At 41.8% G+C, this 21,813-nt stretch overlaps 1 protein-coding gene across 4 annotated transcripts in view; it reads left to right on the forward strand.

Annotated features, from left to right (window-relative positions):
* The window catches only part of slc4a11 (solute carrier family 4 member 11), a 131,188-nt gene that overhangs the window by 83,158 nt on the left and 26,217 nt on the right, over window positions 1-21,813 (forward strand). For all 4 annotated transcript variants that reach the window (XM_084045398.1, XM_084045396.1, XM_084045395.1 and 1 more), the window contains exons 7-8: window positions 1,395-1,518; window positions 11,585-11,794. In XM_084045398.1, the coding sequence (XP_083901524.1) occupies window positions 1,395-1,518; window positions 11,585-11,794 (334 nt within the window). The remainder of the gene's footprint in view (window positions 1-1,394; window positions 1,519-11,584; window positions 11,795-21,813) is intronic.

Consider the following 21,813-nt stretch of genomic DNA (forward strand, 5'->3'; position numbering starts at 1 on the left):
AACAGCAGCAAAACTATAAAAGAAATCCGGTTATAAACTCCAGTGTGATCCCAAAAGTCTTCTACCCATTTGCATAATGCAACGGTCAAAACGCTTTTTAATTTTCAAGAAAATAAACGTTTGAATTCACTTCCGGTTGAAACCGTGAGATGCACGAGTGAAGAACGCGCCTGAGCGTGCCCGTGGGGTTCAACGGGAGCTCATTCACATGCACGCGAGTTTCTAGGCGCGTGCATTATTCCTGTAATGAGACAGAATAGGCCGGAAGTGCTTAAACCATTTTTGGTTATGGTTACATTTTGGAAAGAGAATAGATCATTTGGATTACACTGTGAGTGCAGTTTTTATAAACAGATTCTTGATATTGTTTTGCTGCTGTTAATCTTTGCCTCTGTTTTACTTCAATTCATCAAGTATTTTCTTATTTTGTTGGATTCTTCATTCACTGTAAAGGATTGTTATAAAAATGAAAATTCTCCTTTTATTGAAGACATCACGGGGTAAGTAAACGATAGAAATAAAGTCAGTTCTTGGGTGAACTACATCTTTTAAATGCATTGAAATATACACCCCGTTTGACTCAATTATGATCATTAAGTTACGTTAATGATCATTAGTTCAGTGAATCCATTTAAATTATCTAGTTTATTTTGTGTAATTTGGTCTTAATTTACACCTCTGCTTGTGTATGTGCAGTTATGTGTGTCATTTGTGGTGTCCTGAGCATGCCTGTGTGTGTGTGCTTGTACTTGTGTGTATATACAGTGTGCATCCTTGTTTGTGTCCATGTGTTTGCACTGTGTTTGTGTGTGTTCATTTGCATGCATTCTACACACAGAGAGGTTAAACTATGGAAATGAGGTGAAACACTGACATTTATAACACTCATTACCTCTCTCCCCTGTCTCACTCCTTTTCTCTGTCTTTCCCCCATCTCACTCACGGTCTCCCCATCTCATTTCCTTTTCCCTCTTGTCTCACCCCCTCTCTCACCCTGTCTCACCCACTTTTCCCTCCTGTCTTACTCCGTCTCTCCACTCACTCCCTCTTTCCCCTATCTTACTCATTCTTACCCCTATCTCACTTCCCCGTGTCTCACTGTCTCTATCCTTGTTTCACACCCTTTGTCTCTGTCTCACTCCCTCTCCCTATCTCACCCTTTGCTCTCTTGGTTTTCCTTTCCATCCATCCATCTTGTTCTCACTCTGTCCACCTGCCGGTCTCTCATGTGTTCCCATTCTCCCCTCCCAAAATGTCTTCTCTCCTTCTCCACATCTACCTGTTTCCTCCCTCTTTCCCTTCCTGTTTATATCCTCTTTCACTCTTTCCTTCCCTCCCTCTCTCTCTCTCTCTCTCTCTTTCTCTCTCTCTCTTTCTCTCTCTCCCTCCTCCAGTTGTAATGTGAAAAGCCTCCAGAGGCGTCACGTGTGCATTTCCCGCCTGGAGAGACCTCAGAACTGGGGGGAAAACTGTTGCGAGGTCCGCTACGTCATCCTCATATTGGCCCCTCTCAAAATGGTAACTAACATTATTTTTTTTAAAGGCTCTTACGCTTTATTATACCCAGTGCAGAGGAGAGTGAAAGGACAGAGGGTTTTAGAATAGAGGAGAGGACTATGTATCGTGCAGGACAGGTCATAAGCTGGTTTTGAACCCATGGTGAGATATCAATGTCATGTATTGATAAAGTTGTGGTTAGTGCCTGCTGTCCACTCCACACAACCTCCCTGCAGCAGTTGGTAGACTCACTGCTGCAGGGACGGATCCGCGTCTCAAAGCAATTATCTATGACTTGCTCCCTTTCATTGATCGCCAGGTCATTTGTTCACTTGTGATTTGATTAACCCATTCAATCCGGGAACGCATATCTGTCATTTTAGATTTCTTTGGCTATTCAAAAATAGCAGATATACAAGCTTGTAGATCTGCTATTTTAGAAAGATCGTGAATATTTGTGCAAATCTTTGAATACATATATTTTTTTAAGCGAGCATTTGTGAAATATTCTGTTCCAGGGACCTCCAGAAGCAAAGATTTGAGTTACAAATGTTCGCTTTGAAAAATATATACGATTAAAAAAGAAATAGCAGATCTATGAGCTTGTAGATCTGCTATTTTTGAATAAAAGTATAAAATAATGGTTATAGCGCAAATCTAAAATGACACAGTATGCGTTCCCGGATTGAATGAGTTAAAGGTAGCATTTGTTTGTATGTTTTTTATGGGAAATATTCACACAGCTTTGCCTGGGGGAGCACTTTTAGAATCGAATAAGAGCCCAGGGCAGCAGATGTGATTCTGTGGCTTCACAGTCTGCATTTCTTTTTTTTCCTTATTTTTTTTGCTGCTATCAGTCATCATCTGTGCCAGTGAAACAGCCGAGCAGGGTGGGGGGGGGGCTTCTCGGAAGCACGTGCGTGCGTGCGTGCATGTGTGCGCGCGTACGTGCGTGCGTGCGTGCGTGCGTGCGTGCATGCGTGCGTTGAGGGAGTGTAAGGGGCGAAGGTGTATCCAAATTACCATACCATCAATGCTGACACCCTACCAACTATTGCTGGACTGATTTACATACCACCAGGCAGTGCTTCTAGCTTTCATCGAAGCAAATTTGTTATTTACAGTTCATCAAATAAAACTTTTCTGGAGTAGCTGGCTCTTATAGATTCAGTTAAAGACAACTTTTTTGAACATATTTTATTTATTTATTTGAAATTAAATTGAACTGTAAAAGAAAATATTGAGTGTTACAGTAAGTGTGAGGGCCTCCTGACTACAGTGAAATAATGCAGATGCATTCGAGTCTGGCAGGCTGCCGAGACAATATTTAACAAAGTGAGATGCCTCCAAGCAAGTGCCACTACCATTCAGTTCTTGGGGCTGTTAGGGCTTTTATGACCGCCATTACCCTTTATGTTATTATATTTTCAAATCTCCTTTTCATTTCAGTTAAACATCACTTTGCTTTGTTGAACTGGAGTCAGTTCAGTGTCCTTTTTAATGTTCTCTTCCAATTGTAGTGTTTTTATGCATTTGAGTTGCTCAATTGTCTTTTATATTTAGTGTTACTCCCTTGGTGTATTTGCAGAGGTGGGAAGAGTAGCCAAAAACTGTTATCAAATAAGAGCATTGTTACTTCAGAATAATATGAATCAATTCAGAGTAAAAAAGTATTTAGTGAAAAAAAAATACCGGTACTAAAGTACTGAGTAACTTCTGATCTATTGTTTCAATAATGAAAATAGGAGTGCCAGAGCTAATTGCAAATATGGCCCATTTTTATAATGATTATAGGTTATATCACATTTGTTTCTAAACTGTTCATGTGGAAGCAGATACTTAGTGTGATGGTTTACTATTACTTACTATAACTTAGTACCTGTGGGAAAGCCTGGTTTCTATTTAGTGTTGAGTGCTGCTCATATCCAGTCTAGAACCCGCCTACAGAAACTGGTAATCTGCACCCGCACCCACATACACACATACATGCACGCTGCACACACAAACAGTTTACATGTCCGCTCTAGACCAGATATGCAAACTACAAAGCAAAATGATCCCAGTCTAGGTATGATGTATATTGGTCATACTATTCGCCAGACAATTCTGTCACTAAAGACAACAACCAAATATAAAATACTCTCTTCAAAGACTAGGATCCTTTAACAGGGCTAGCCTATCCAAATCTGAAACTTACCGCAACATATACAGTACAGTACGTATTCGTTATTTTAGGCTGTAATGTCCACATGTCTGCAGTAGGGGTGTGCCGATATATCGTCCCGCGATATATCGCGATACGTTTTCGCGACGATATGTATCGTTTTGGGAAAAAAAAATATCGTTTTGAATTTTTTTTTTTTTTTTTTTTTTTACCAATCAAAATAATCAGGCATGCAAACAGCCCCGAGGTGAAAAGGGTGACAACATGTTGTTTTTTTTCGGGTCAGGTGTCACACTATTGCCCTATTTGGATTCAAAACGGCTGAAAAGCTACAAGTTATCATGTCTGAATAATGCAAAAACAGAATTATTTGTTTGCATTTCCTTTTTTTCTCCCCTATTTATTTTCATAATAAAAAAAGTGCGTATCGTATCGTATCGAAATCGTATCGAAGTTGTGAGCCAAATATCGTATCGTATCGTTTCGTGAAATTAGTGTATCGGCACACCCCTAGTCTGCAGATGAAGATGGCAGCGCATGATATAGCTTTTTGGTAGTTTTTAAGGCGAGCATAGTCCGATTCCCGAATCACACGGACACACGCTGACGCTGTTGTTTCAGGCATTGTTGACACCCACTCATTCATTCGTGTGTGTTCTCCAGTGCTGCTGTGCGTACTATCAGTGCAGAGATTTTGTGTGTTATGTGACTGCCTAGAGTATATTTGGTTGGTGAAACATAGTCAAACGTCGCTAGTGGCTACGTTTGATTGGTGAAACTGTGTCATGTGGCAGAGCCTTTGGCAAAAGTCTCTCTGACAGAAGATCTTGGATTGAATAAAAAAATGGGGACAAGTTAAAGTAACGAACGGAATGTAGCCCAATGTACTGTAACAGAGTAAAAGTAGAGGTCCTTCTTCACAAATTATACTCACGTAAAATGTAAAAGTATATGGCATTAAAACTACTCTAGTACAAGTACAATTTATCCAAAAAGTTACTTCAGTAAATGGAACGTGTTACTGCCCATTTCTCTTTATTAGTGGTCCTTTTGAAGATTTAAGATGTTTGAGGCTGACAGCCTATGAAGGAAACGTCTTTCAAATGGTCACTCAGTAATTACTGTAAAGTTGTTAAAAATTTCCAGTTTTATTATAGAATCAATATATATATCAATATTTATTTCAATAATACACTGTATACAGTAAGTCTGTACTTTAAAGACCACACAATCTTTTTTTCTTCTTTTAAAATATGTTCTTAACAGAACATACTGTAGGTGCAGTTGAGGACAGACTGAATAAGGTTGTCAAGGAAACCTATTTCTAACAGACTGATATTTGTCATCTAATCTGTACCACTCACACCCTTTTTCCAAAAAAGGTTCTGTGTTCTCATAATATGGCGTCTAAAAATGTGGACCTTTTATAAAGGATTCAAAGAAAAAAATAACGCACATGCTGTACTGTACTCCGTTTTTGGTGCTGAGACAAACTGCAAAGACAGAATCCTGAAAACAAGAGGGGGGCTCGCTCGCAACTCACTTTGAACCCATTAAGAGCTTGTGACTAAATAGCTGCATTGGATGCATTGGAACACATTTTCCCATTTCCTGAAAAGTAACGATTTTGGACATGCAAGGATTCCATCTGAAAGCGATGATAATTATGCAGTAAATACTGGGACCAAATTAGCTGTGTGTTGACTTTATTGATTTCTTAGTCGCTTTAGAATGGCACAACAAATCCCTCAACAGCCTCGCTGTCTTCCCCTGACAACAACAGAAGCCCTTTATACTTACCATCAAACCACTGCAGCAACTCTTTATCCTGAGCCCAGATTCCAACACCCCCCCCCCCCCCCCCACACACACACACACACACACACACACACACACACACACACACACACACACACACACACACACACACACACACACACACACACACACACACACACACACACACACACACACACACACACACACACAAACACACACACACTACATGGACACACACAGATGGAAACATAGAAACTCATGAAATCTCATGCTCAAGAAGCCTCTTTCTTAAACACTCAAACTGATGTAAACTTCCATATACACAAACATGGACACTGAAGTCCATACACATGCCACTCTCATGCATACATTCGACAAACATATATGGGAAAACATTTGTGAACGTGCTGGCAGAAACATGTGCACACACAGATACTCAAAGCCACGTAGACAGGAATATGCACGTACACACACGCGCATGCGTGCGCACACACGCACGTGCACGCGCACACACATGCATGCAAGCGTAGCGCACACACACACACACACACACACACACACACACACACACACACACACACACACACACACACACACACACACACTCACACACACACACACACACCAATCTCACCAACCGCACTACCATCAAACCTCAGCCCCACTGCGGGGGCAAGTGACCCCGGTAATCAACAAGTCCACATCTAACTACCTGCTTTGTGCTTGTTTGCGTGGTTTCTCTCTCTCTCTCTCTCTCTCTCTCTCTCTCTCTCTCTCTCTCTCCCTCTCTCCCTCTCTCTCGCTCTCTCTCTCCCTCTGTTTTTCCTGCTATGAACTTTCCATTGTGTTTGTGCTTCTCCGTAACGGTGCCAGTGCCCCTTACAGCCAACCACTAATGGCATTCTGCAAGGCATTAATCTTGGCCGCGAGTAAACAGTAATGCATTGCTGTGACTCCACTTGCTCAGATGGTGACGGCCTATTTGCCGGAGGAAGAGAGAGCTCTTAGAAGGGGCATGATGATAATGATACTAGGAATTCCTCTGGCTGGCAGATGTATGCAATCTATTGTGTCTGTGTGTTTGTGGGGGGGCTGCCTGTAACTTATTTTACTCTGGGAATGTCATACTCTGCAATAATACACTGTTATTTTACAGCAGCACCCCTCATTTTGTATTCAGTTAAAGTCTGACAACTTTTAGGGCGCCGATATCCGATTGGTTAATGTGTGTATCACATAGGCTCTGATGCCTGACAGCGTGTCCTGGGTTCGATTCCCGAGCCCGGCGATTGGTTTGGTGCATGTCACTCCCTGACTCTCTCCCTATTAAAAGAATCCCTGACTAATAAGCCAAATATGCCTAAATACATAATAATTGCCCTCTATACCTAAAATAAAAAATGTAAAACACCTTAAATGTTTTATTTATTTTAGAAACAGTTAATCTTTTACTCAATATAGAGGACTATTATAATGTATTAAGGCATATTATACATATATTTGGCTTATTAGCCAGGGATCCTTTTAACTGTCTCTCTACTGTACTATACCAAATATATTAAATATAGGCAGAAAATCCCTAATATCTAAAAAGAGCCATTTTTGTCTTCCCAAATTTCAAGCAAGCATTTAATTAACAGTCTAAATATCAGTTAACTTCTGTGTTTTGGTATGGTTGGATTTCACACCTAGCCTGGTTAGAAGGTTTGAGGATAAAACAAGAGACAAAAGGTTGAGATGGTTTGGACAGCTGGAAAAGGACGGATGAGGGGTACATTGGGAGAAGGATGCTGAAGATGGAACTGCCAGGTAAGAGGAGAAGAGGAAGGCCATAGAGGTGGTTCATGGATGCGGCAAGAGAGGACGTGCAGGTGGCTGGCGTCACAGAGGAAGACGCAGAAAACAGATCCAGATGGATACAGGTGATCCGCTGTGATGATCCCGATGGGAATTAACCGAAAGAAGAAGGAGGAGGAGCAGAAGAAGAAAGAAGACAGGAGTATTATTTTGATGCGGGAGGAAGAAAACCCAGCACAAACACAGGGAGAACTTTCAGACTCCAGACAGAAATTCCAGTCCAGCTGGGGTTCGAACCCAAGACCCTGCTTTGAGGCAACAGTGCTAACCACTGCGCCACCATGCCACACGTTTACTTTCATATGCATTTTTCTGAACTCTCACTCTGTGGATGAAAATGGCCTCATCTGTTTTCCTCAGTGGGTTGACCAAAACATCTCATATTGTACAGAGGCATGGACCATTGGCATTCTGCAGGGAGTGAGAAAGCTGATTCTTCACTTTTCCCAAATTTAAGCTGTTAATTAGTATATCTGCAAACTCTCACTCAATTAAGACTGCTGTGGGTGGAGATGGGGGTTGTGACTCAAGGAAGCAGTGCCAGGGTTAATTGATTGGCATGTGTTTCCAATTGTCTAATTATGTGTTGTGCGCAAAATATACCAGTGGTTATACCTGTAAAAGGCCATATGTGGCATAAAAAGCAGTTTTCCTCCTGCCAGAAAGTGGTTGCAGCTCCTACCTGGTCACTGGCAGGGCCGGCTTATGCCTTCGTGTAGCCCGGTGCTTGGACCCGGTTTCGTGCCCCCCAGGACCGGTTTGTCAGGGGAGGTGGGGGGGCGGGGGGTTGCAGTGCGGGAAAAAAATGCGCTTCACCGGCGTGTTTCAGTGTTGTAGCGCTCCTTTAGCAGCCGCTGCTTCTAAATTTCGGCACTTTTCGCATTGTTCTGTCTTCTTTCACTTTCTCCACACCGTTTGGTGCCCCCCCCAAGGTTGCTGCCCTGTGCTTCAGCTCCTACTGTTGGATAAGCCAGGCCTGGTCACTGGAAGGTATTTTTTACATCAGAATGGCTTGGTTTCATTCTTGGGGGTTATATTTCCGACATTATCTGTCAGACAATCACTTTGTGCACAACGGTGGCTCTCCCTTTTGTAGTAGCATCTTGTACTTGGGCTCAGGGCTACACACACACACACACACACACACACACACACACACACATACACACATTTTTGCCACAGGCTCGAGGAAGTGAAAATAGACGATCTACAAGCTCACAACACGTTGCGATGTGTTGTGAGCTTGTAGATCTGCTATTTTCACTACTTCTTAAAAGTATTTTACCCCTCTAATTAATGGATTACATTTTTTTTTTTGTGATTTAGTTAAATCTTTTTAAATAATAAGAATTAAAAGCAAAATGTAGAAAAAAAATGTTTTTGGAAACAGTGGGCTCTGGGACCTGGCGTGACAGTTGCGGTTCCAAGTCTCAAGTCTGCACATAGTTTGGGTGCACACATGTAATGTTTAGAATAAACCAGTCTTGTATATGAGGCCAGGGAGCTGGAGTCTTGTAAGGGTTAGGGGGTTAAGTGTACCTGAGTGGAGTGCTTAGACTACATTAGTCTTTATTCATTTGAGTAGGAAATCATAGAGACAAAAGATTTAAATCCATTAGAATATGTTTTTTATTAAATTCAATTTATCAGTTAATTTCCTCCCTCCCAGATCTTCCCCACAGATCTTCAAACCAGCAACCTTTTGGTCACACCCCCATTTTCTGTATACATTGGCCATACTGTGTCCACCCATTGGGCTATAAGAACTTGAGGGGGCATAAACAAATCTCCACCCATTCATCTCAATGAAAGCTGCTAACCCAGTGCAATTGCATACTCCCCTGGAAGTACACAGTTTCTTCCGAGTGTGGGTCCATAGAGCATGCACATTAGTGTCCTTTATGCCAGTGGTTCTCAAAACGTTGTCATGTCAAGGACCCCCAAAATTATATGTATTTGGCTGCGGACCCCCATCTCAAAAATATTTTGTGCCAGGGTTTGAAAAAAAATCACACCCTGTGTGAAGGAAGCGGTGCCTTTGGGGCGGGGCTTAACTCATTTCAGTTCGTCCCTATTGGTGGTCTGAGTCCACGTACCAAAATGATTGTGACGGTATATTAACTAATTTTATTGGGGACCCTGGTACCCCCCCCTTGTTGGGGACCCTGGTCCCCACTTTGATAACCAATGCTTTATGCATCCTACATCACAAACTATCTCTATGAGCGAGAGTAAGTAAGTAGAGGCCTCTACTGGCCCCTGGCCTTCCTGCAAAAGCGTCCTGTTCCCTGCTATCGGGGTGGCAGTGGCTCAGGAGGTAGAGTGGTTCCCAGTTCGTTCCCGGGCTCCCCTAGAGTTGGTGTCGAAGTGTCCTTGAGCAAAACACTTTGAACCCCTAATTGCTCCCGATGAGCAGGTTGGTGCCTTGCATGGTTTCCTCCGCCGTCGGCATGTGAATGTATGGGTGAATGTGAAGTACATTGTAATGCGCTTTGGAGAAAAGGGCTATATAAATGCAGTCCATTTACCATTTATCAGCTCTGGCTAAATTTCAGTTCCCACTTCCTCTCTGTGAAAGCTTATGGGCTTTAGCAGTTCTGTTTGCCACAGCTGTTACTGTAGGCACCAAACTGACTGTGTTTGCCGTTTTGCCACCTGGTTAACCGAGCTAGCCTGGCACCCCCGCAGCCATGCCGCCTGCCAGCAAGCCTTTACCGTCGCGCTGTCACAGTTTGTGACGTGCAACAGCATTAGCTGTGACAGATGTGTGATTGTTGACAGAGCTCGAACAGCCCTTCCCAATCCAACAGTACACATTGTCCTACGTCCTACTGTAATATGGCTTAAATTTCAATGGGGATATTATCACATGCACTGTTCAGTTTGTGTCAAAACTGATGGTATCAGCAGCTGGACACTGGTACCATTGTAGAGAAGACACGTTTCAACTGTACAGTTTAGGGGGTATTCTATTAAGGCAGATAAAGTACAATCCTGGCTTATTTTGAGTCTAGCTAATTTAAGTGAGAGTTTACTGTGGCTTATTGGATTCCCTGCTCGGTAAGCAAGATAAATTATACTGCCGAACTAGCCTACCCCGTAGCGGGCTTACTGTCAAGCTTAATGTAACTGTAAACATTTCCAACAGGTGGAAAGGAAGTATAATATCTTGTACATCCTGCTCCAGAGCACCTTTAGGAATTATGTTTGGTGAACACATTTAAGGAAAGGTTTGTGTGGCATACTCTGCCAGGCTGTGCGAACAATGTTGATCTGCATCAATATACAGTCAGTGTGGAGAAAAACTATAGACTACTATATAATATATACAATTTTGAATGGTAGGGTAAATAACTATGTTGCATCCAGAGGAAAATATTCAGTATTGAATATAATGAATACTAATAGTGAGAAAAAAGCAACCATTACATACAGAATATACATTCCTGCAGCAGGGGAATGCTGAAAGTATCTATACTCTATATACAATTGTAAATTGTACTAATTTAAAGAGCTTTATAAAGAGAGTGTTATTATGAGGGCCCCCTTCCATTCCTTCTATTATGGAGCTTGTCCACCTAATGATACGGGCTCAACTTGACTCCTTGTCCCACTGCAGATATTACCCCCTCAATGTAGGTTGTACAACTAATTAACTGCTTTGACTAGTTCTTCAGAGATTACATATTACATATTTCATTACATCTGACATAAACATCCACTTAGACTCAAGGATGAACTTATTAGTGTTTGGTTTTCAAAGGTCAAGGTCACTATGACATCACAAAGCTAATAACTGAAGCTAATTATGACCGATTTTCACACAAATTGAATAATATGATAAAGCGAAGATTTTGGTGGTCAAACGTCAAGGTCACTATGACCTCACGTCCGTCCCATTCTCCTGAAGGTGATATCTTAGGATGGAGGCAATTTCATTATATCTGGTACAATCTTCCACTTGGACTCAAGGATGAAGTGGTTACAATTTGGTAGTCAAAGTTCAAGGGTACTGTGGAACCCACAAACAACATCAATAGTGATAAATTTAGCCAAGAATACACTTAACACCTTTTTATAAATCCCTTCAAAGTCTCCACTCCATGATGTATCATATGAGTCTGGACAGACATGGACGCACAGTAAGCCGCAACTGATTGGCGGAGGCATACAGTACAACTAGATGCAGTATTTCTGGGTCAATTGTTTCGATTTGTGTTTTTGAGTAATCATGGATAGCAGCAACTTAACGAAATAACAACTCCTCTCTCCTTGCCTTCCTGACAGAAAAGTACCAAGACAGCCATGGAACTGGGCAGGACATTTGCCACCATGTTCTCAGACATCACCTTCAGACAGAAGCTCCTGGAGACCAAGACACAGGAGGAGTTCAAGGAGGCACTGGTGTTCCAGAGACACCAGCTAACGGCAGCCAATCAGAAGCCAACTGCCGTAGAGGAGGAGGAGACAGACCCCCGCAGCCACAAACCACTCAAGGTGGGGAGTTGTAGTGTGTGTGTGTGTGTGTGTGTGTGTGTGTGTGTGTGTGTGTGTGTGTGTGTGTGTGTGTGTGTGTGTGTGTGTGTGTGTGTGTGTGTGTGTGTGTGTGTGTGTGTGTGTGTGTGTGTGTGTGTGTGTGTGTGTACTCCTTTCAAGCTCTGCACCAACTCTCTCTCTCTCTCTCTCTCTCTCTCTCTCTCTCTCTCTCTCTCTCTCTCTCTCTCTCTCTCTCTCTCTCATGCCTGCCTGTATTGTTTTTGTGATTGATGTCTTTATTGCCAAAAAATTATACATAAACATATTTGCACATATCTGTCAAAAGCATAAAATTGCGACCATGAGTCATTGAGTTCATTGTTTTGAAAGTAACTTGTAATAATTTATAACATTATATCAGACATCAGAGTCTTCCACAGCAGCTTATACTAGCTTCAGTGGACCAAGCATTTTATTTCCGAACCATCGTTCCATTCATGGTAGATTTTGATCGATCCAGGGGTCTGCGTATTGATGTAATCGTATTGGTTAACTTTACACCCCTAGTCCTTTACAATACAGCTTACCAATGCATGGTACATGCATTGGTAAGCTTACCATGGTACATGGTAAGTTTATGGAGCTCCCTCTTTCTTTTTTTTCTTTTTTACCCCTTTTTCTCCCCAATTTAGTTGTTATGCTAATAAATTCCTCCCCACACACATTTCTGTGGGTTGTCACTGCTGTTCTATCCTACTGGCTCACCTGCCAGTGAGGGGCCCCCACCGAGAGGACGTAGAGCCTCCATCCTACTCACATGCCAATTGTGTTCATATAGACGCTCGAAAAAAGACGGACGCACTGCGGTGGATTCGAACCCCTAGTGGTGGCCAGGTACTTTACTACTGCGCCACCCGAATGCTCCCTCTGGTGGAATAACTGTGTGCATCACTAACCTTCGAAAAGTAATTGCATAGATTTTTGAGTATCACATGGTTTACAATCCTGTGACCCATGCTCAATTTAATATGTGATACCCTTTCCTCCACTCTGAGCCACTTGAGGCTAATCAAATGAGAAAGGACCAGATGTGTTCTGGGATGAAGTATCAATCTACCTAATTTATAAAGAGAGATCTGCAGCTTCTTTTTAGGGATCTTAGGGATGCTAGTGTACCAGGATGTGCAGGTGTAATCAAAATGACATTGAACAAGTGCCCCTGCCAATATTTCAAGACTACTTTTATGTATTGAAGTGGATATTCTAGCTAGAATGCTTTTTGATTAACCATTGAGATCATCTTTAGTGCTATACGCTCTCCAGATTGTGTATTGTATAATATGCACCCTAGGTATAAGTTCTTCCTTGACTGTAACTTCAATGACACCTACTGTACTACCACTCTATCTGAACCCGGTTGCTACAGTAGGTAGGGATAAACTAGAAAAATGGTTGGAGGACGATATGTTTCGGAGGTGGCATGCAGGGAATTGGGTAATGTGTGATTTATGTCAAAAGATGTTGAAGTTACAAGCCATTAAAAACTAAAGTGAAACTTAACTGGGGTTCTTGTAGATGGAATGGAGCTGCAGAGTCACCCAGCAATTTAAAACCCTAAGGAATGACTGTGTTGTTGTGGTTTTGTGTGTGTGTGTGTGTGTGTGTGTGTGTGTGTGTGTGTGTGTGTGTGTGTGTGTGTGTGTGTGTGTGTGTGTGTGTGTGTGTGTGTGAGTGAGTGAGTGAGTGAGTGAGTGAGTGAGTGAGTGAGTGAGTGAGTGAGTGAGTGAGTGAGTGAGTGAGTGAGTGAGTGAGTGAGTGAGTGAGTGAGTGAGTGAGTGAGTGAGTGAGTGAGTGAGTGAGTGAGTGAGTGAGTGAGTGAGTGCGTGCGTGCGTGCGTGCGTGCGTGCGTGCGTGCGTGCGTGCGTGCGTGCGTACGAGTGAAGGTAGGTGTGGGTGAGAGTATTTGCCGAAATGTGCATGTGCAAATAAGAGAGGATTGTATGTACTGTAAGAAAAACCTGTGAATAATTAAATGTGCACTATATTTGGACAATTATGCTGAGAAACAAAACCCTTGTTGCCCCTTGAAATTGTTGTTTGAAGAAACGCTTATGGTTTGGGATTTGTCAAGATGCCTTTGTTGTAACCTGTTCTTGCTCAATAAAAATTGTTATATATAGATAGAAAAAAGAAACTTAACTGGGGTTCATATGTAGAATACAAAGCTCCCTTTACCACTTAATATTTATATATTTCGAGGAAGCCAGCAACATTTCACATGGTTATTTCATACATAAATCATCACCCTGAGGCTTTGAACGTGAGTAGGGTGGTTCAACCGTCACTGCTAGTGCCGCACATCTGCCCTACGCATGGTTGGAAAAAGCATCGTATATTATAACCAAGCAATTCTAGAAGTAATTAATATGTTAAATACAATCTGAGAACAGCCGAGTGTACACTACTATAATTATAGACAATATTTTTGATCATTTGTATTATTTTATGAGTTATTTATTTGGTTAACCAGTGCTAAATGTGTAGTGATTTATTTGCATGTATATGTTTAACTGTGTACCAGCTCCATCCCTAACTTCTATGTGCTGTACATTATAAAAGTATACCCCAATGACCCAATGAACAGTAGTGACTGTACGGCAGCAGTGTTTCAAGCAGTTTGTCCTGTCTGACCTAGTTGTGAATTGCATAGTGTTTACATAAATAAATAAAAGGAGTATAGAAGGGCTGCTGGTCATACGTGTGTAATCATACAGGTGCTCTTTTTCGATGGTTCAGTTGTATTGAAGTTTATTCCAGCGATCAGTCCTTCCATGTAAAACTAATTAGAATGTAAACTAATCTTCTAATAGAGTATTGGGAAATTATTCAACTTTTTCAAATACTTTATACCAAAAAATAGTATCCAAACACATTTTTCTCGTGCCAATTTTGCACCCTATAGTGTCAGTTATTTTATTTTTAAATTATATTTGCTGAGGTCTTAAGGTTTAAAATGCATTTTTCCCCTTGTGTTCTCCCTCCCTCCTCTTTAAATCTCACTTCCTAATCTGTCTGTTTTAAACCTAATTTATGCTCCGTCGCATGACAGCGTCACGTACTGAAAATATCAGACCTACAAGCTGCTCACAATGTGTATGAATCAGGCTTTATTCTCTGGTCATCTCTTTTAGGGGTGTGCCGATACACTAATTTCACGATACGATACGGTACACGATATTGGGCTCACCATATCGATACAATACGATTTTTCGTTTGTTTAATTTGTTCAATTATTATGAACATTGGCCATCATCTTCAGTTTAAAGTTGCTTGTAAAAGAAATCCATGGCTTTGATGCTCTCATAATTGCCTTGATGCATGTAACATTAACGAGCATCAGCTGGACACAGACACACCTGCCCTCTGCAGTGCTCTAAACTGAAAGTGACTGGAGTCACATTTCTCTCCAAAAGCCCTTTAATATGATGGAATATGATTAACGATTACTGTGATCATGGTAAGCTCACATTTCATTTAACACACACCATACAGTAAGAACTCCTCTAACTTTCATTATCCCCCCCCAAAAAAAATATTGCAATACAGTATGACGTCACAACGATACATATCGTCCCGTTTTAATATCGCAATATATCGCAGGACGATATATCGGCACACCCCTAATCTTTCTCTCCCTGGGTGTTCTCTGCACAGTCCTCTCAGCCCCCCCCCCCCCCCCCCCCCACACACACACACACACACCACTACCAACACCAACACCACCACCCCTGCCGCTGTTCCTCACATGCCTGGCTTTCCTCTCCTCCATCCATTCTCCCTCCCTAATCAATCTGCATCATCCACTGCCAGGGCCACCGCAGCGGGGAAATGACCACACATCTCTCACAGTCCTGTCACAGAGAGAGAGAGAGAGAGAGAGACTAAAATAAAAGACCAGAAGAGCCCTAAATAAGTTTATTGTAATATCCAAATCCAGTTAAGATTTTGACAGTCATCACAGCTGTACTAGATGGGACCGAAGTTTGCATAAATATCCTCAACAACATGCAAGGAAAAATACCCACCATAAACATTTACAAACACTTGTTAAATAGAATAGAATCAGACACTGTCTTCACTTGTACTGTAGGTACAGTACAAGTGAAGACAATGTGTGTGTTTTTGTAAATGTTTACACTGACCATTGTTGTTTTCCCTTTAAACCTTCAGGTGTCCAAAAAAACTTTTTTTCGTTTTCACATTGGATATGTACGGTACTAGATATAGAATCCTGAATCCAGGAAAGATTCTCCTGGGGATGGAGTGGAACTGTACTGTACTGTACTGTACTGTATGTGCATACAAGGATTTTAACAATAAAAATGCTAACTCACAGTTGACAGGCTATGGAAACACCAAAAGACATCAACTTGAAATACAACGTACTGTATGGTGCATAATGTGCTTTAAGTGTGTGCAACATGGATGGCCACAGCATCATATAACACAGTGTTTATTATCCACATTTCTGTGAATATAAACGCACATTGACTAGTGATTTCAGGAATCTAAATATACAGGAAAATATACATTGTATATTATACAGAAAAAAAACATCAGTTACACGTATTATTATTACACAATAAACTAAAAGTAGTCTGTAGTAATTATAAATTCGAATCTTATATTACCCCCAAAAAGAGATGAATGAATGTCAGAATAAAAAGCAGAGATAGACTCTAACCCTAAGTACAGGCTTAATGACCAACCAGTTGGCACTCGAAAAAAGATAGTCATAAGAAATCTTGGCAACCAGAAGAAAGCGGGATATGTGGTCACTGTTCGACTAATGAGGTTGAGACAGACATGCACTTCGTGGGGAATTGGACCCTCAACATTTTGGCAAGCATCTTTCCAGCTTTTCCCTCTCGTCTTTCCGAGGGGAGTTCAAAGAAGGCGGATCTCCTCGTTGCAGGACTACTTGACTTTTATTTATCAGCTTCTTTAATGCAATACATTTTGCAGAGGGAAAATTGTACCTTACAGCCAAACCTAGCTTGCAGCTGTACCATCTGTTTGACTCAGCTGTACAGCCCAGCTCTTCCCCTTACTACTTTCATCATGACAGGACTTCCTGGAGAAAGCAGCGACTAAGAGGACTGCTTATGCTGCCAGGGCTGCAGACTCACTCCCTTTCTGTTTCATTATGTCCTTGTCTGTCTCTCTACATTTCTCTCTACATTTACCCATTGGCTCCTTGGGTAATGAACTAGAAATGTGTGCTCCTCGGGTCAGTCTCCTCTCGGTTTGGGTACACAGGGCCTGCAAACTTTGAAAGTCAATCATGGCGAAATGGGATGGAATATGAACAATCTGAATACATGAGTTCAGATATAATGTGTACCGATTTGTGTGAGTTTTGGACAAAATATGTAGGTGTGGTAGCAAAAACTGTGTTTTAAAGAAAACGCAAAATGGCGGAAAGTCTTGTCAGGCTGAAATGAGCGTGGCCAAGTTTATTGGTCAAAATGTGAAGCGGTTCGGTCTGTTATGAGGCTAATAAAGAAAAAATGCAGGTGGATGTTATTCCTTGGCCTACTGAGAGTGTGTGTGTGCAAACTATCTTGCCAATTGGTCAAGCAGTGCCGGAGATTAGCTTTTCACAGACGGACAAACAAACAGATAGATAGTGGAGAAAACCAAATCTCCGGCATTCGGCCGTCCGACCTGGTGGAGATAAAGAGTCAAGCGTGCCTTAGGTGCAGCAAAAGAGCAAAACTGTTGTCTATACTAGCAAAATGATAATAATAGTAACAGTATGTTAATGGTAACTAAAAGACAAAGACAATCTAATAGAAAAAAGCAGAAAACAGAGCAGATCCAAGCACAGAAATCATCTTAGTATAAAATTAAGCGATTAAGCATCTAACCGATCATATCGCAAATCTGTTACATTGCTTTTTAATTGGTAGAATTTAATTGCTTGTAATTATGTCACCTTATCCCCGTTAATCAGCTCTGTGCATAACTGTAGTCCCAGGTTTTTAGAAGGTGGCACAGGCATACCCATTTACTGTTCCAGTTGATTTTCTCAAAGCTTTGTTTGATTGGCTCGTCAGTATGTTTGAACTGGAAACACATATGACACCTTCACATGGTTAACTGTGTACGTAGGACTAATTTACAGAAAATGTTAAATAATTCATGTAAACTCTAAAAAATATTGTACATAATTGTAACTTATAAAAGACTTTAGCAGTGTTACTTTTCAAAGTGACCGTCAGCAGTTCTCAGACTGGATTAATTAGTTGTGCTCCACAGTAGTGACAGCTGGAACCAACCTGCTTCATTCAGAGCTGCGATATTGACCTTAACTGTGGGATTTTATATCAAATATCCAATGTTGCTCGCTGGCACAAAATCTTTAATATTAGACCCCCCATTTTGACACGCATGTCCCAAAGGACAATCGCTGCAGCCTCTCTCTGCTGAAAAAGAGTTTAAAAAAACACAACTACAAACTGATACTGGAATTAATCTGTTGTTTATCATCATTTGGTGGGGGAAGGTCATTCGATTTCTTTCAATCAGGGGAGGGTCAAGAAAAAATATTTATGTGACTGGAAGGATCATGCCTTTTTATTTCAGGGCACTTTCAAATCCTTCAGTGACCCCTCATTCTAAATACTGAACCATCATTTAGACATTATTCAGATTGTGGGGGAATAGGGGAAGAGAGAGGCTGGAGACGGTGAAAGGCTATGAGTGAAGGTGTGGAGGCTGTAGAGGAGAGGGTTAATGCTGTGACACCCCAAGTCAAGGTCGGGCAGTTGATTAGCGTCTATGGCTGTAAATCAGTTGTAGAATGTCCGGTGTGTACAGTATCACGTCTGTCGGTGATACTGAGGTGTATGCATGGGTCGCTCATCTGACTCTCAAGCACAGTTGTGTCTGCCTTGATAAGAGAGGGGACGGTGTGTGTGTGTGTGTGTGTGTGTGTGTGTGTGTGTGTGTGTGTGTGTGTGTGTGTGTGTGCGTGCGTGCGTGCGTGCGTGCGTGCGTGCGTGCGTGCGTGCGTGCGTGCGTGCGTGCGTGCGTGCGTGCGTGCGTGCGTGCGTGCGTGCGTGCGTGAGACGCAAAACTTGCACATACAAACAATGCTATTGTGAGGGGTATGTTCAACTCAAAGTGCCAACACCATATTCTCAATTCTCAATCCTATCCCGAGCACCATAAACAGGTTTAAGAGTAGTAGTGTGAAAGTGCTCCGTCTGTTTGTTCTTGTTGCTCAATGGTTACACTGCAGATTCTTGCAGACTACTACCACCTCCTGGAATGGTGTTATTTCCTCCCATGCAGGTGCACAACAGTACCATCAGCCCACCGTCTGTGCGGTGTGTATACAGTGTGCTGTATACACTGATCTCCCATTGTTAATCAGGACAAGTTAGTATGGCGTGTAGGGGCTTTAGAGGGATAGTTCACCCAAAAAAACGACTTATTTTCTATTGATTACTCACCCCATGAAAACTATTTTTTTGTTTTTTTCCGCATTTCTAAGCCAATAATTTGATGACCAGCTGACCGGTAGGCAGTGGTTCCGGTAGGAGACACAAAGGAGACTCTTTGTGTCTCCTACCGGAACCGCAGCCGGTCATCGAATTATTGGCTTAGGAATGCGACAAAAACAAAAAAATATCCATGAATTCAAGTCTCCATGGGGTGACTAATCGATAGAAAAAAAGTCATTTTGGGGGTGAACTATCTCTTTAAAGGGTAAGACCACTTTTTTAGAGGTTTGGGTTGTGTAGTTACCTTGCCATGATGTAACTCCAAAGGTGGGCAAGAAATAAAAAATAATTGCTCCATTGATTAGAAATTGATAATTCAAAATAGGCTCCTCATTGATTTACATTGTACGGTAAAACAGCTCTCAAAGTCACTCTTTTAGCACATAAACGAACGCAAACAAAGTTGATTCAGACAATATAGAACATCACCAAACCCAGTACTGTTTTTTTTTTTTTATAAAAATGTCAACTTCCTGTTGATTTTGCCATTTTTAATAAGTAGAAAACCTGGACTGGATCCGCGGATCCGGATCCAGATCTTCAAATAGTAAAATCAACAGGAAGTTGACATTTTTATTTAAAAAAAAAACAGTACTGGGTTTGGTGATGCTCTATATTGTCTGAATCAGCTATGTTTGGGTTAATTTATGTGCTAAAAGAGAGACTTTGAGAGCTGTTTTACCGTACAATGTAAGTCAATGAGGAGCATATTTTGAATTATCAATTTCTAATCAGTGGAGCAATTATTTTTTATTTCTTTCCCACCTTTGGAGTTACATCATGGCAAGGTAACTACACAACCCAAACCTCTACCAAAGTGGTCTTACCCTTTAACACATTGGGTGCCAAAACCGTATATATACGGTTTTGGGAATACAACCGTGGAGTGCCAAAACCGCATATATACGGTTTTTGAAAAAATATATTTTTTGAAAAAAAAAATAAATAATAATAATTCCCTTCACAGCACCAGTTCCCGAAGATTTAGACTCCAATCCACTTCCTGGTTAACTTATGACTTCAAAAGCCTGTATCTCGGCTCCTCAAAAATGGTTAAAAATCCTGGCACTCAGTGTACTCTGTTTTAAAAAAAAAACTGGCACCCAATGTGTAAGTGAGGGAGAGTGTGGAAATGGGGCCCCTACATAACAATGCTACGAATGGCATTAGGCGTCACATGTGCGGACCATATCAGAAACGTGGACCTCTTACAGGGGCCTACCCACGGGTCACAGACAAGGTCAGAGAGAGAAGGATGAGGCTGGCTGGGCACTGCGCGTGCATCATTACATTACATTACATTACGGTCATTTAGCAGACGCTTTTATCCAAAGCGACTTACAATAAGTGTAGGCACCCGGAAGCAAACTGACACTGTGGGAGTGAACCCAAGGCGCAGCTGGTAGGGGAAAGAGGCACACCTACTGTATGTAGACACACTGGTGTGATAGTGGAGCTAACAGCAATGCAGAGCTCAAGACCCTGATGCGAGACAGGAGGGTGTGGAGGGCAGCGACTCAGGAGGTTCGAGTTGGCGTTGGCTAGTCCGCACTGTAGCATCACATCGCAGTGAGGGAAAAAACGCCCGCCAGAGAGACAGAGAGAGGGGAAAAGACTGAGAAAAGAGACAGAGACAAGATAGATAAACAAGCTGAGTGATGAAAGAGAGTGAAGGCATAAGAGGCATAAAAGGCATTGAAATGGTCGACTGAAATGTGGGAAGCTGCAGAGAAAGAAGATGTAGAGAAGGGTGAGAATGTGTGGCAGAAATAAGACGGAGAGAACAATGCCCAGCCTCATGCCTCTTCATGGCAGCTCAGACCACCCACAACATATCTCATCACCGTATACCTTCAGAGATCTTTTGTTGTTGTGTTGTTGTTTTCTGCCTCATACTATCACCCATTCTGAGGGAATGGCAAACAGGTGGACATTAATTCCTCTATGAGACTTGTGTTTATCAAACCAGAGCCAAGTGCTGGCTGGGGGCCACACACACACACACACACACACACACACACACACACACACACACACACACACACACACACACACACACGTACGTGCACTCACTCATACATAAAAACATGGGTGTGTTGATGTACTGATGCACATATGTGCGATGAAAAATGCTCACACATACAGTACACCAATAGCACGCGCATGCAGGACCAGGTACATTCATGCAAACTCACACATGCACACATGCACACCCACACTCATACGCATTCCCTGGTTATAGTAAAGTATTTAATTACAAATATGGGGTTTAATGGATGAGCAGCTTTTGTTGAACAAGCCTGTGTGGCTTCATAAAAAAAAGCTGCTTTCTCACAGGAAGAAAAGACAAACTAGATTTTTTTGTTTAAGCATTCCAGGATGTTTACATCGAGGTAAAGCACTTTGTTCTGCCAAAAACTGACAACACTCCTAATATGAGGGTGCCTGATAGGAATGGCTTACTCAAGG

This window comes from Gymnoscopelus microlampas (genome assembly GCF_963454915.1).
Source record: "Gymnoscopelus microlampas genome assembly, chromosome: 20".
Lineage (NCBI taxonomy): Eukaryota > Metazoa > Chordata > Actinopteri > Myctophiformes > Myctophidae > Gymnoscopelus > Gymnoscopelus microlampas.